The sequence below is a fragment of the Galeopterus variegatus genome, unplaced genomic scaffold (genome assembly GCF_000696425.1).
Source record: "Galeopterus variegatus unplaced genomic scaffold, G_variegatus-3.0.2 Scaffold4331, whole genome shotgun sequence".
Taxonomy (NCBI): domain Eukaryota; kingdom Metazoa; phylum Chordata; class Mammalia; order Dermoptera; family Cynocephalidae; genus Galeopterus; species Galeopterus variegatus.
Genome location: NW_007730442.1, coordinates 15,602 through 29,113, shown reverse-complemented (window position 1 = coordinate 29,113; position 13,512 = coordinate 15,602). Strand labels below are relative to the sequence as shown.

The 13,512-nt window shown below is 45.6% G+C and overlaps 1 protein-coding gene across 6 annotated transcripts in view; it reads right to left on the bottom strand.

Moving 5' to 3' along the window:
- Positions 1-4,003, bottom strand: part of NPRL3 (nitrogen permease regulator-like 3 (S. cerevisiae)) — a 40,784-nt gene extending 36,781 nt beyond the window's left edge. For 5 of the 6 annotated variants that reach the window (XM_008587291.1, XM_008587284.1, XM_008587287.1 and 2 more), the window contains exons 1-2: positions 3,774-4,003; positions 213-282 (exon numbers count right to left, since the gene is read on the bottom strand). In XM_008587291.1, coding sequence (XP_008585513.1) covers positions 213-282; positions 3,774-3,891 — 188 coding nt within the window. In that variant the 5' untranslated portion in view covers positions 3,892-4,003. The remainder of the gene's footprint in view (positions 1-212; positions 283-3,773) is intronic. The other variant, XM_008587289.1, reaches the window with a different exon arrangement.
- Positions 4,004-13,512: the final 9,509 nt, after the last annotated feature.

Sequence of the window (13,512 nt, the reverse complement as noted above, 5' to 3'; positions counted from 1 at the left end):
CACATATCCCAAAACTAGAACATGCACCCAAATTATTCAGCAAGCCAGAAACTGGCAATGCGATCCCCCAGCTCTGTGCTACCCCAAACCACCCTCTAAATGGATGCCAGATTTCTCAGGGGAGAAAACATCTGGGTCAACAGGAGGGTAGAGCTTTGTCCAGGCCTGGGAGCAGTACCAGCCCCATACTGGAGTCACAACAGAGCCCTTACCTGGAGTCCCCATCCTGGTCGTCAGCATGATCGCCCGTGTTGTTAACAGCATATCTGCTCCGTGGCTTATCTGAGTGAGGGCAAAAAGGGGAAAATGGCTAAGAAAGCAGGATCCCCCAACATACAGGAGGATTATGGAGCCATTAAAATCCATGGTTTCCAAAATGTGGTCTATCCATACAATGGAATATTTTTCAGCCATAAAAAGGAATGAACATGGATGAACCTTGAAAACATTATGCTGAATGAAATAAGCAGACACAAAAGGACAAATATTTCACTTACATGAAATATCTTTTTTTTATATGTATGTATGTGTATATACATATATTATATCCTTTTTCTTTTTTTCTTTTTTGGTGGCTGGACGGTATGGGGATTTGAACCTGTGACCTTGGTGTTATAAGGCTGCACTCTACCTTATATGAAATATCTAGGATAGGCAAATTCATTAAGACAGAAAGTAGAGGTTAGCAAGTGGCTGGGGCAGGGGGAACTGAGGAGTTATTGCTTAATGGTTACAGAGTTTCAGTTTACGTAATAAAAAGTTTTAGAAATAGACAGTGGTAATGGTTGTACAATACAGTGAGGGTAATTAATGCCATTACATTATATACACTTAAAAATGGTTAAAATAGCAAATTTTGGGCTGGCCCAGTGGCGCACTGCTACAGCGCGCTGCTTGGGAGCGCAGTGGCGCTCCAGCCGAGGGTTCGGATCCCACATACAGACTGGCCGCTCACTGGCTGAGCGAGGTGTGGGCGCAGCACCGAGGGTTGCGATCCCGTTGCTGGTCCCGGTCCGGTACGGGCGCGACACTGAGGGTTGCGATCCGTTGCCGGACACGAAAAAAGACAAAAAGGAAAAAAAAAATAGCAAATTTTATGTTATATACATTTTACCATAATAAAAAAATTTTCAAAAAAATAGTGATGGTTTCCAAGAAGTTATGACAACATGGGGAAATGCATTTGCTATTATGTTAAGTTTTATAAAAAGATATATATACACACAAACACACACACATATATCCATGCATACACATACACACACACAAATGCACACAACCTCTCAGTGCATGATGGCAATTTGGCTGGAGAAAGCATAGGCAAAAGAAACAGTTTGAAAGTGTACATTCACCGAAAGCCTTCATATACACAAACAATAATACTTTACCAGAGTAATAAAGTTTAAAAATCGAGAGATGAATCTAAGAAGAATACAAAAGGCCCATAAAGAAAACGGAAATGCTAACAAAGGAGAAAAGAATGAATAAAAGACATATCATGTTCTTGAATGGGAAGATTCAACATAAAGATACCTTTTCTTCTCAGTTAATCAACGCATTTAAAGCTACCTCCAATAAAATACCAATGCCTTGGGAGTGGGGCCTAATACAGTTGATGCTCAAGTTTACAGGGAAGAGTAATCAAGAGTAGCCAGGATAATGCTGAAAAAGAAAAGTAAAGACAAGTGACTAATCCCACTTGATAGTAAAACACAGTACAAAAGTACAGTAATGAATAAGTGTGGGACCCACACATAATTAGATCATTAGAGAGATAAGAAAGGTCAAAAATAGGGGCCAGATCATGGCTCACTCGGGAGAGTGTGGTGCTGATGACACCAAGGCCACAAGTTCGGATCCCTATATAGGGGTGGCCAGTTAGCTCACTTGGGTTAAGATCCCTTTACCGGTCATCTTCTTAAAAAAAAGGAAAGGTCAAAAATAGACCTGAATAAACATGGGAATTCAGTATGTGATAAAGGGAGCAGAATCAACCAGTGGAGGAAATTTGAATTATTCAATAAAATGATGTTGGAAATAGGCAGCCATATGGAAAAGAAAATTATGGTGGCTCTTGAACCAACCAATCCCTGGCTGTAAGCTCCATGTGGCTGTGTCTTGGCCTGTCACAGCTCCCATTCCACAGAGCTCCAGAGGCAACCAACCAAGCGCTGAACGCACAACTCTCAGCAAAAGCCCAAGAAATACCACCTCTTAGGAGGAGCTTCTACCTTATACCAAGATAAACACACTTAAAAATGAGACAATAAACGTTCTAGAGGAAAACACGGGAGATTTTTTTTGTTAATAATCTTGGAGAGCAGAAGGCCTCTCTATGTATAACAAAACTCAGAAATCACAAGAGATTAGGTTGAAAACTTGACTCCATAAAAATCAAAACTCTGTCTGGCAAGAACTACACAGAGGCAAACTGGGTAAGTAAGTATTTATGGCTTTGTCACAAAGGAAGGACTATTTTTACCTTAAACATGTAAAGAGCCCCTTCAAATGTATAAGGAAAAAAATCAACGACCTGAGAGAAAATTAGTCAAAGATTATAAATAGGTCACTCGCTGAAAAGGAAATCCAAATGGCTCTGGAAACAGGAAAACGTGCTTACTTTCAATAGTAAGAATCAGAAGATAAATGCACATTAAAATTCACCTACTGGATTAACAAACGTTGAAATATCTAATCTATTAAATATAAATATGCCCATTCTCCCTTAGACCCAACCATCCTACTCTGGGATTTCACCTACAGATATTATGCAAAATGATTATATGGCAAGAACATCTCACTGTTGTAGTAGCAAAAAAATGAAAACAACTTAAATGCCCATCAACAGAGGACTAGATGGATAAATCACAATATGTTCATCTCATGGAAGTCACTGCAGCCATTAAAAAGGACAAGGCCGCTCCATAGGTTCTGATTCTTTACCCAAGATGTAGACGTAAAGTGAAAATGAAAACAACAGAGGCATCACAGTGTGCAGAGTGTACTTTCATTTATGCTTGGAAAATAATGTGTGCACGTGCTTCTATTTACACAGAAGGTTCTGGAAGGATGCACAGGAACATGTTAACAGTAGTTGCCCCTATAAGGGAAACTGGAGGACTTTGGGGGAGGGGGTATCAATGGTGGGAAAGAACTTTCTTTTCATAACCTCAACCGTTTTTTACCTTTAACACTTTGTGTCATATTAGCAAGTTTAAAAATAGCTTTAAAACAAAACATAAATTAAAAACCAAGCACTCATAACCTAACCGGCCGTCCCCATGGGAAGGGGTGCATTCTCGCGGTATGTGCCGAACCCGCCAGGCTCGAGGCAGAGGGTTCGGTGGAAAGCAGGGCGCTGCAGAGCACCACCTTTATGGGCGGGGACCCATACAGGATCCTGTCTTTCTGCGGATACACATTCACCTACATTCAGGGGGACGATGACCAGCCCTACCAGGGGCCATCCCTGCGGTGGGGCAGGAGGAGCAGAACCAGGGGAGGTGGTCAAGGACAACTTCAGATGCATTTATTATTTTCCAAGAACACATTCATAAATTCTTTTATGCTTTTAACACATTTTTGTTTTTATATTTTAACATGTTTTTTTAAAGGCTGGAGACTGACGACATGTTGGCTTCAGTCAGGACTGATTTTTCCCGTTTCTTTCACTTTTCTATACTTCCCAAACACTGTAAGGAGCAGGTATGGGTTGTAGGATGAAACAAAGAAAAGCGACACCGCGCCCAGCCCGGCCGCCGGCGCCCACTTACTTGTCTGGGACGCCGGGTGCTCCTGGCTTCTCTGGAAGGGGTACCTGAACAGCAGCTTATTGCCCCTGCTCCCCGAGCTCACCAGAATCACGCTGATGGGGCTGGTGTTGTCCCCCATCCTGCCGGGGGACCGGGCCGGGGGCGTAGGGGATTGAGGAGGGCCGGCCGGGCCGGGGGCGCAGGGACCTGAGAAGGACGCAGGGGGCGAGGCTCAAGGAGGCGGAGCGACAGTCTCAGCACCACGGGAACCCACGGTCTCGCGACACTTTCGCGACGCGGCCAGTAAGAGGGGATGAAGGCGTTGGAAGAGGGGCTGAGGGCGTTAGAGCGAGGGCCGGAAGCATCTGCGCAGGCGCAGGCGGCCATGTGCGCAGGTGCGGGGCGGGGCCTTCTCCGCTTCCGGCGTGGGGCGAAAGGATTCCCCCAGCCGTGGGGATGGGAATCGAAGGGATCGGGTTCGAGGCAGCGTTGGTTTAAGCGTTGGTTTCTGCCACAGAGAAAAAATGGAAAAGGGAAACAAATAAAAACAAATGTTGGTTTCTTCATTATAAAAGTAACACTTGCTTTGGGCAGAAAGTTCAAGCTTAAAAGCATAACAAATATGGGCCGGCCCAGTGGCGCACTGGATAGTGCGCCGCTTGGGAGGCGCGGCAGCGCTGCCGCCCGAGGGTTCGGATCCCACATACAGACCGGCTCCCGCTCACTGGCTGAGCGGGGCGGGGGAGCAACGCCGAGGGTTGCAGTCCCGTTGCCGGTCCCCGGTCCGGTACGGGGGCAACACTGAGGGTTGTGATCCGTTGCCGGAAAAAAAAAAAAAAAAAAAAAAAAAAAAAAAAAAAAAAAAAAAAAAGCATAACAAATAAAAAATTAAAAGTAAAAAGAGTAAAAAAGAAATCACTTCAAGAAATCAGACCTAAAATGTAAGAGCTAAAGCTATAAAACTCTTAAAGGCAAGTATAGGGGTAGGACCTTTATGACCTTGGATTAGGCAATGATTTTTTAGACATGACACCAAATGCACAAGCCACTAAAGAAGAAATGAATTGGATTTCTTCAGATTAAAAACTTCAGTGTTTTGAAGAACATCGCCAAGAAAATAGAAAGACCACCCACAGTATAGGAGAAAATATATGCAAGTCATGTATCCGATAAGGGAATAGTATCCAGAATATAGGAAAAAACCTCAACAATAAAAAGACAAGTAACCAATTGAAAAATGGGCAAAGGATATGAATAGATATTTCTCAAAAAAATACATACAAATTGCCAATAAGCACATGAAAAGATGGTCAACATTATTAGTCATCAGGGAGATGCCACATCACACCCACCAGAATGGCAATAATCGAAACAAAAAGATAACACGTGTCAGCAAGGATGTGGAGAAACTGGAATCTTTATACAGTATAGTATCCAGTAGCAATGTCATTTAGGAAAACAGTTTGGCAGCTCTCAAAAGACTGAACAGAATTAACTTATAACTCAGCAATTCCCCTTTTCCATATATAGCCAAGAGAAATGAAAACATACCTTCGCACAAAAACTTGTAAGTTCTTAGTAACATTATTTATAATAGCCCCTAAGTGGAAACAACCCAAATGTAATCAACTGATGAATCGGTGAATAAAATACAGTATAATCCAAATGATGGAAAACTATTCAGCCATAAAAAGGAATAAAGCACTGGTACAAGGGGACTCCAAAAAGTTGGTGGAAAATGCAGTCAAGAGATAAAAATAAAATATATACATTTCATTTCTCAACATAAGCTCCATCAAGTTTAACACACTTTTGTAAGCGATGGTACCAGCCATGTAGTCCATCCCTAAAGAACTGAGGGTCCTGGGAATTTAACCATGTCAATGCAGTCTTTTTTACTGAAGAAAAAGAATGCCTATTAACTGAAGAATAATGGATGCCCTTTAAAGATTTTTTAATATTAGGAAACAAAAAGAAGTCAGGAGGAGGCAAGTCAGGACTGTAAGGTAGATGCCTAAAAATTTCCCATTGAAACTCTCACAAAATTGCCCTTGTTTAATTAGAGGAATGAGCAGGAGCATTGCCGTGGTGGAGAAGGACTCTCTGGTGAAGCTTTCCTGGGCGTTTTTCTGCTAAAGCTTTGGCTACCTTTTTCAAAACACTCTCGTAATAAGCAAACGTTATTGTTCATTGGCCCTCCAGAAAGTCAAGAAGCAAAATTCCTTGAGCATCCCAAAAAGACTGTTGCCATGACCTTCACTCTTGACCAGTCTGCTTTTGCTCTGAATGGACCACTTCCATCTCTTGGTAGCCATGGCTTTTTCTTTAGGATCGTACTGGTAAAGCCATGTTTCATCTCCTGTTACAATTCTTGAATAAATGCTTCAGGATCTTGATCCCACTTGTTTAAAATTTCCATGGAAAGCTTTGCTCTTGTCTGCAGCTGATCTGGGAGAAACTGTTTTGGTGCCCATCGAGCAGAAAGTTTGCTCAACTTTAATTTTTCAATCAGACTTGTGTAAGCTGAACCCATTAGATGTCCACGGTGTTGGCCGTTGTTTCTGCTGTTAATTGTCAGTATTCTTCAATTAGGGCACAGACAAGATTATTGTTTTCCTCAAATATTGATGTGAATGGTACGTGCCTGCAGGCTTCATCTCCAAAATCATCTTGTCAGGGCCAGCCCGTGGCTCACTTGGGAGAGTGTGGTGCTGATAACACCAAGACCACGGGTTCAGATCCTATATAGGGATGGCCCGTTTGCTCACCGACTGACCGTGGTGCTGACAACATCAAGCCAAGGGTTAAGATCCCCTTACCGGTCATCTTTAAAAAAAAAAAGAAAAAAAATCATCTTGCTCCTTCTTAAGTAGCCCTCTTGCACTGACATGAACATGTATTTTGCAGGACAGATTTGTGGATTGACCCCACCAGAGTGAAGGGTACACACATTTGAAATGTCTCCAACTCTACCAATACATGCATTGCCTGGCACAGGGCTGCACTGATTTTAGTTTAAGATTAGGAAATAAGTAGTATTGATTTTAGTTGAATTTCTTCCAAAATTTCCAAAAAGGAAAATGGTGTCTTATTTTATGTTGCATTTCTATGATTATTACTGACAGACAGAACTTATCACTTGGCTCTTTGCCAGTGTCTGAGAATTGCCTTCCTGTTTTCCTTGTGGGTTGTTTGTCCTTCTCTGCTGTTTGGATGTGTTCTTTGTTTGTGAGGGATAGTTACCCTCTGTTACAGATTTTGCAAACATTTATCCCAGTCTTGTTTTGATTTTATATATAATCAAAAGGTTTGTGAATTCTCTCACACTTCCCAGCAGTGTCCCTGGAATGGAAATGAGTGTTTAGAAGCAGGGGTAAGGCTGGGAGGATGGAGCAGATGGGGGTAGGTGAGCCCAGTGCCTGGGAGGGTGGCCAGCTGTGGTAACAAGGGCCTCCACACAGGAGTACCAGGAGTCTGTAGGTGACCAGATGCATGGACCAGGACTGTGGCTCAGGCCTTCCTCCTCTAACTCCCTGGTCATGCTGCTGCTCTGTTGGGCAGGACCTTGGGACTCCAGGCTGGTCATCTCTGGGCTAGGAGAAGGCCCAGACTTGGAGGAGCCCACCATTCCCCCAGTTACTCCCTCAGGGCTGCCTTCCTGCTGGTAACCTTCACAAGAACATTTACTGTTTATGTTTCTAACTTTATAGTTGATAGTAATGAGCGTTGGCATCAATGAAAAGTACAGAGAGATCATCATGATACAAGCCCAGGGAGGCCCTGGGCACGTCCTTCCCCAGGCTGTCCTCGCAGGACTCACATAAAGACTGTCTATGGGCTGGCCCGGTGGCGCACTGCTACAGTGCGCTGCTTGGGAGCGCAGTGGCGCTCCCGCCAAGGGTTCGAATCCCACATACAGACCGGCCACTCACTGGCTGAGAGAGGTGCGGGCGCAACACCGAGGGTTGCGATCCCGTTGCCGGTCCCGGTCCGGTACGGGCACAACACTGAGGGTTGCGATCCGTTGCCGGTCACGAAAAAAGACAAAAAGGAAAAAAAAAAAAAGAGTGTCTAGCACTGGACTGGAGAGTGCAGTGGTCTGAATCCCAGCGCCACCCTCACTGGCAGCACCTCAATGTCCACGTTTGTTGACCACACCAGCTGTTGTAGCAATGACAGCTCACTGTCACACCTGCCCTGAGGGGTCAGTGGGCCCTACTTTGGACCTCAGTTTCCCCACCAGTAACAGGATTCAGAGCAGACAGTCTCAAAGTGCAGTCCTAGCTCTGAGCTCTCACATCACTCCTGCCAGTGAGGCTCCAAGGCCAGCCCCCCGCACTGGAGGGTGAGCTAAGACCCACACCGCTAAGACCTCCTCATTTTACATTTATTTTATTTATTTACGTTGGCAGCTGGCCACTTTGGGGATCCGAACCCTTGACCTGGGTGTTATCAGCACCACGTTCTAAGCAACTGAGCTCACTGGCCAGCCCTTCATTTTAAATTTAAATAACTCTGTTTCATAGCCTGCTTTTTTGAAGTTAGGAAGATTTTTGGAAACAAAAACCTCCAGCCTTTCTCCCAGCCCGGATCCCCCTGGGTGGGGCAGGAGGCCATGTGGATGCTGGGCCTATCAGTCCTGCCACATGGTCTGGGCCCGATAGGGCAGGGCAGGGCTCACAGACGCTATCTGGAACCCACCTTGTCACCACCTTCCCCATCAGGGAAGAACCACTGTCCCACAGTAGTAACAAGAATAATCTTTTTTTTTTTTTAAAGATGGCCGGTAAGGGGATCTTAACCCTTGACTTGGTGTTGTCAGCACCACACTCTCCAAAGTGAGCCAGGGCTGGCCCTTACAAGAATAATCTTAAATTCATGATGCTATGTCCTGAGCTCCTGCAGCAGCAGATGATACTCCCGTCGTAGAGGTTAAAACAATGACACTGGGACTCACAAAGTTAATTAACCTGCCAGGGTCACCCGGGGTTCACTCTCAGGGGAGGGTCTGCAGACCCCCAGCCCGGCCTTTTGCTAAGCGTCCAGCTGCTCAGAAGTGACCAGATGCTCCTGTGAGCTCAGCCTCAGCTTCTCAGGCTCAGAACATGCCTGGAGCTTGGAATTTGGCTGAGAGACCAGCAGGCCCCAACATCCTGGACTCACTGCACAGTCTCAGGTGCCTCAAGTCACAGATGGGAAAACAAGGCCCAGAGATGAGAGAAGACTTGCCCAGCCTATACCAGACCATTGAGCGGGTCCCTCCTCTGTTGAAACCTGGACACGTTTCGTAACCTCCCTGAGCTTCCACTTCCTTATCTTAAAAAATGTAATGATAATAAAACCATTCACAGAGTGGTTGTAAGGGTCAAGTATCCAACATGAAGAGCATTTGATACTGTGCACAGGACTTAGAAAGCACTTGATAAATGTCTGCTAAACCCAGATGGACAGATTCACCTCACACCACACAAAATCAATCCAGTGTGGACTGACTCCAAACGCAAAGACTGCACAATAAAGCCTTTAGAAATGTGGTATAGAAGGCTCTCTTCATCTCAGCACTGGAGCACAAAGGCTTTTATTCTCTTTAAAAATTGAGGTAAAATTTGCATAATGTAAAAATAGCCATTTTAAAGTAAATAATTCAGTGGCAATTAGCACATTCTCAGTATTGTACCACCACCACTTCTATCTAGTTCCAGAACATTTTCATCACACCAAAAAGAAATCCCCGCCCCCGCTAAGCGCTCACTCCCCATCCCCCCTCTCCATGGCCCTGGCAACCACTAATCTACTTTCTGCCTGTTCTGGACGTTTCATAAAAATGGAATCACACACAGGGCCGGCCCTGTGGCTCACTCGGGAGAGTGCAGCACTGGTAGCACCGAGGCCGTGGGTTCAGATCCTATATAGGAATGGCCGGTGCGCTCACTGGCTGAGCATGGTGCAGACAACACCATGCCGAGGGTTGCCATCCGCTTACCGGTCAAAAAAAAAAAAAATGTAATCACACACTTTGTAGCTTCGTTTCATAAAAATGGAATCACACACTATGTAGCCTTTTGCATCTGACTTCTTTCACTTAGTATAATGTTTTCAAGGTTCATGCATGTTGTAGCTTGTATCAATACTTTATTTTTATGGCTGAATAATACCTGATTGTAGGGAAATATCACAGTTTGTTTATCTATTCACCCATTGGGGGTCATTTGGGTTGTTACCACCTTTTGGCTATTGCGGATGGATAGAAGGGTACATTTTTAAACAGGACCAAAAGAGTCACTTATTTGACTGTATTAAAATTACAAACTTCTGTTCAACCAAAAACAGAATTGAGAGAGTGGAGGCAAACTGAAGAGCTGTGGGAGACATAACATGTAAAACTGACAAATTGTATCCACGATACTTCTGAAATTCTTACAAATCAATAAGACTGGCAATACAGTAGAAAAGTGGGCACGAATCAGACACTTCAATAAAGAAGAAATCCAAATGGCCCTTAAATATGTGGACAGGGGCTCAACCTCACTAATCATTAGGAAACTGTGAATTAAGACTACATGAGAAACCACTACACCTACAAGAAATTCTGAACTTACAGGAGACCAGTAGACCAGCCATGCCACGTGTTTGGAAGGATTTGGAGCAACAGGAACCCACACGCACCACTGGCAGGATCATGAGCTGGTTGACCACTCTGGAACGCAGGCTGGCATTATCTACTCAAGTTGAAGACACACCTGCCCTATGACCCAGCAACACCGGTCCTAGATACATACCAAATGGAATTGCAAGCATGTGTCACCAAGTGACATGTAAAAAAATGTTCATTACAGAATTACTCATAATAGTCAAGAACTAAGCAACCCAAATGTCCATCCCCAGTACCATTAATGCATTGTGGAATATTCCTATGAGGAAATACAACACAGCAATGAAAATGAGCACCCGCAATGTGGCTGGTGATTCTCAGGAACATGAATGAGTGAAAGACAGATGCAAATGGGGGCACCTGTACTGTTTCACTCACGTGAAGGTCAAAAGCAGGCACAAACAACTAACGTGCTTCACATGCATATTTGTGTGGTTAAAACCTATTGAAAAGCAGGAAGGTAAGTCAGGATAGAAGTTACCTTTGGGGGGTGTGGCTGGGGTGCTGAGCGTCTGCTTTGTAATAATTCATTAAGCCATGATGTACGTCTTGTGCCATTTTTCACAATGAAAAAAAGTAAAAAGAAAAGGACACCTGCCCATGACAATGCTTTGCAGGGTTTGGATGTTTCAGAAACAAGGATGCCTTGGGTGGATTCCTCTCCTTGTTGGGGCCAAGGATGGGAACCAGCTGCTTCCAGGAGGGAAAGAGAAGGTCCTGGGGCCCGAGAGTACCTGAGGACTGTACCCCAGCATGGAAGAAGGATCCTGTAATTGACCGCACGACCTCCTCTGTTAGGGAGCACAGCCCTGCTGTGCCTTCTGGCCAGGTCTTTGCACACTGCAGCTGGAGAGATTCTCCACGACGCACTCCTTTCTGAGAGCTCTCTGTGCTTCCCCTCATGCAGCCAGACACCCCCATCTGCCTGGCTTCTCACCTCTCCTTCCCTGCCCCATGAACCCTCCATCTGACCCTTCATCTCCTGTCTTGCTCACTCATTCTGTCTTCTCTGCCAGCCTGTCCACCTGTCTCTGTCCCTCTCCCTGCCATCTTCCCTCCTTCTTAGGAGCTGAGGCTTCAGGCACAGCCTCATGTCCCTCACTGCAGGCCCACATGCCCAAGGTGGCACTGGGAGTTTCCGTCTGAACCAAGCATTGAGGAGTGACCAGAGCGGGCCCTCTCATCTCAGTCCAGAAGGAGCCACAGATGAGGAAAAGATATCCCCCAGGCAAGTATACTGGGGCCCTCTGAGGTCAGCAGCAGCATTTCCTGGGACAGTTAGCAAGCAGTTGTAAGGCAGGGGGTGGGTGGGCACCCCCTGGGAGAGGAGAACCCTGCAATATGACAGCCATGAAATGTAAATAAGGAACAGACCAGGAAAGACAGGGACCCAGGCACTGCTGGAAAGGGCATAGGGGAAGGCAGACCCAACCTCCAGGCCACAAACAGGTACCGAGCAGCCAGAGTGAAACCCTTCCCTTTGCTGAGCAAGAAGGGTGCATCGGACACTGCTCCTGCCCTCAACCCCCAACAGTGACCACACCTCTCAGTGAGGAAATGAACACCATTTCACCAAGCACAGCACCTGGCATTCAAAAAGGGCTCAATACTTGCTTATGTTTTTTAATTCAGAGGGCCTATCTAAAGTCCACAATTTTCTCTAAGAATAGTTCAGCAAAATATCCATGATCGAACTCTCCCCACAGGAAATATTTACCTCTGATTGCATCAAAATTCCAGGAGGATTTTGTGCAGATAACTCTTTAGGTAACTGTAAAAGTCATATGGAAAGATAAAGGAACTAGAATAGCCAAAACAGTTTGGGAAAATAATGAAGTGGGAGGAATCATCTTACCAGATATTTTTAACACCTTTATTAAAATGATATTCACAGGGCCGGCCCAGTGGCGCACTGCTACAGTGTGCCGCTTGAGAGCGCGGCGGCGCTCCCGCTGAGGGTTCAGATCCCACATACAGACCGGTTCCTGCTCACTGGCTGAGTGAGGGGCGGGCGCAGCACCGAGGGTTGCGATCCCGTTGCCGGTCCCGGTCCGGTACGGGCGCGGTCCGTTGCCGGACACGAAAAAAGACAAAAAGGGAAAAAAACAAACAAATAAAATGATATTCACACACCATACAGTTCGCCCATTTAAAGTGTACTATTCAGTGGGTTTTAGTATATTCGTGGCTATGCAACCATCATCACAGTCAATTTTAGAACATTTTCATCACCCCAAGAGGAAACTCATAACTATTAGCAGTTACACCCCCCAACTACCCCAGCCCTAGACAACCATTAATCTCCTTTCTGTCCCTACAGACTTGCCCATTTTAGATATTTCATATAAACAGAATCATACATGGGTCTCTTGTGTATGGAATCTTTTACTGAGCATGATGTTTTCAAAGTCCATCCACGCTGTCACATGTGTCAGAGCTTCAGTCTTTTCATTTCTCTTGGGTACATGCCTAGGAATGGAATAGCTGGGCCACACGGTGACTCCCTGTTTAAGCTGTTGAGGGGCTGCCAGACCACTCTGCACAGCATCTGCACCATTTTACATCCTCACCACACTTTACAAAGATTCCAGTTTCTTCACATCCTCGACAACACTTGTTTTGTCTTTTTAATTATGGCCATCGTAGTGGGTACGAACTGGCATCTCCTTGTGGTTTTGATTTACATTTCCCTGACAACTAATGATGTGGAGCCTCAGTTTCCTTATGTGGAAACTGAAGCTCATAAGGTAGAGGCAGAGAAGCTTCCACAAAGAGAAGAATTAAGAGTGCTTCTGACCGGGACTGGCAGGCTCTAGGTCCCCCTCCTACCACAAGGACAGGAAGTCAGGGACAGTCACTATGGAGGCCAGGCTGGGCTGACACGTGAACTCTCCTGCCCAGACCCGGGCCCCTATCTCCCTGGAACCCCGGGCTCCAGCTGTGGCCCAGCAGGGGCAGCAGAAGTGATAGCCCTTCACTGCCCCCCCACTGTCACTGGATCTGATAAGAGACCCCACCCCAACAGCCCCCTCCCCTCTCCCGACCAATGGCCACAGCCTGGCTGGGCCCCACTTGGTGCATATAAGGGGACCCTGGGGGCTGAGCAGC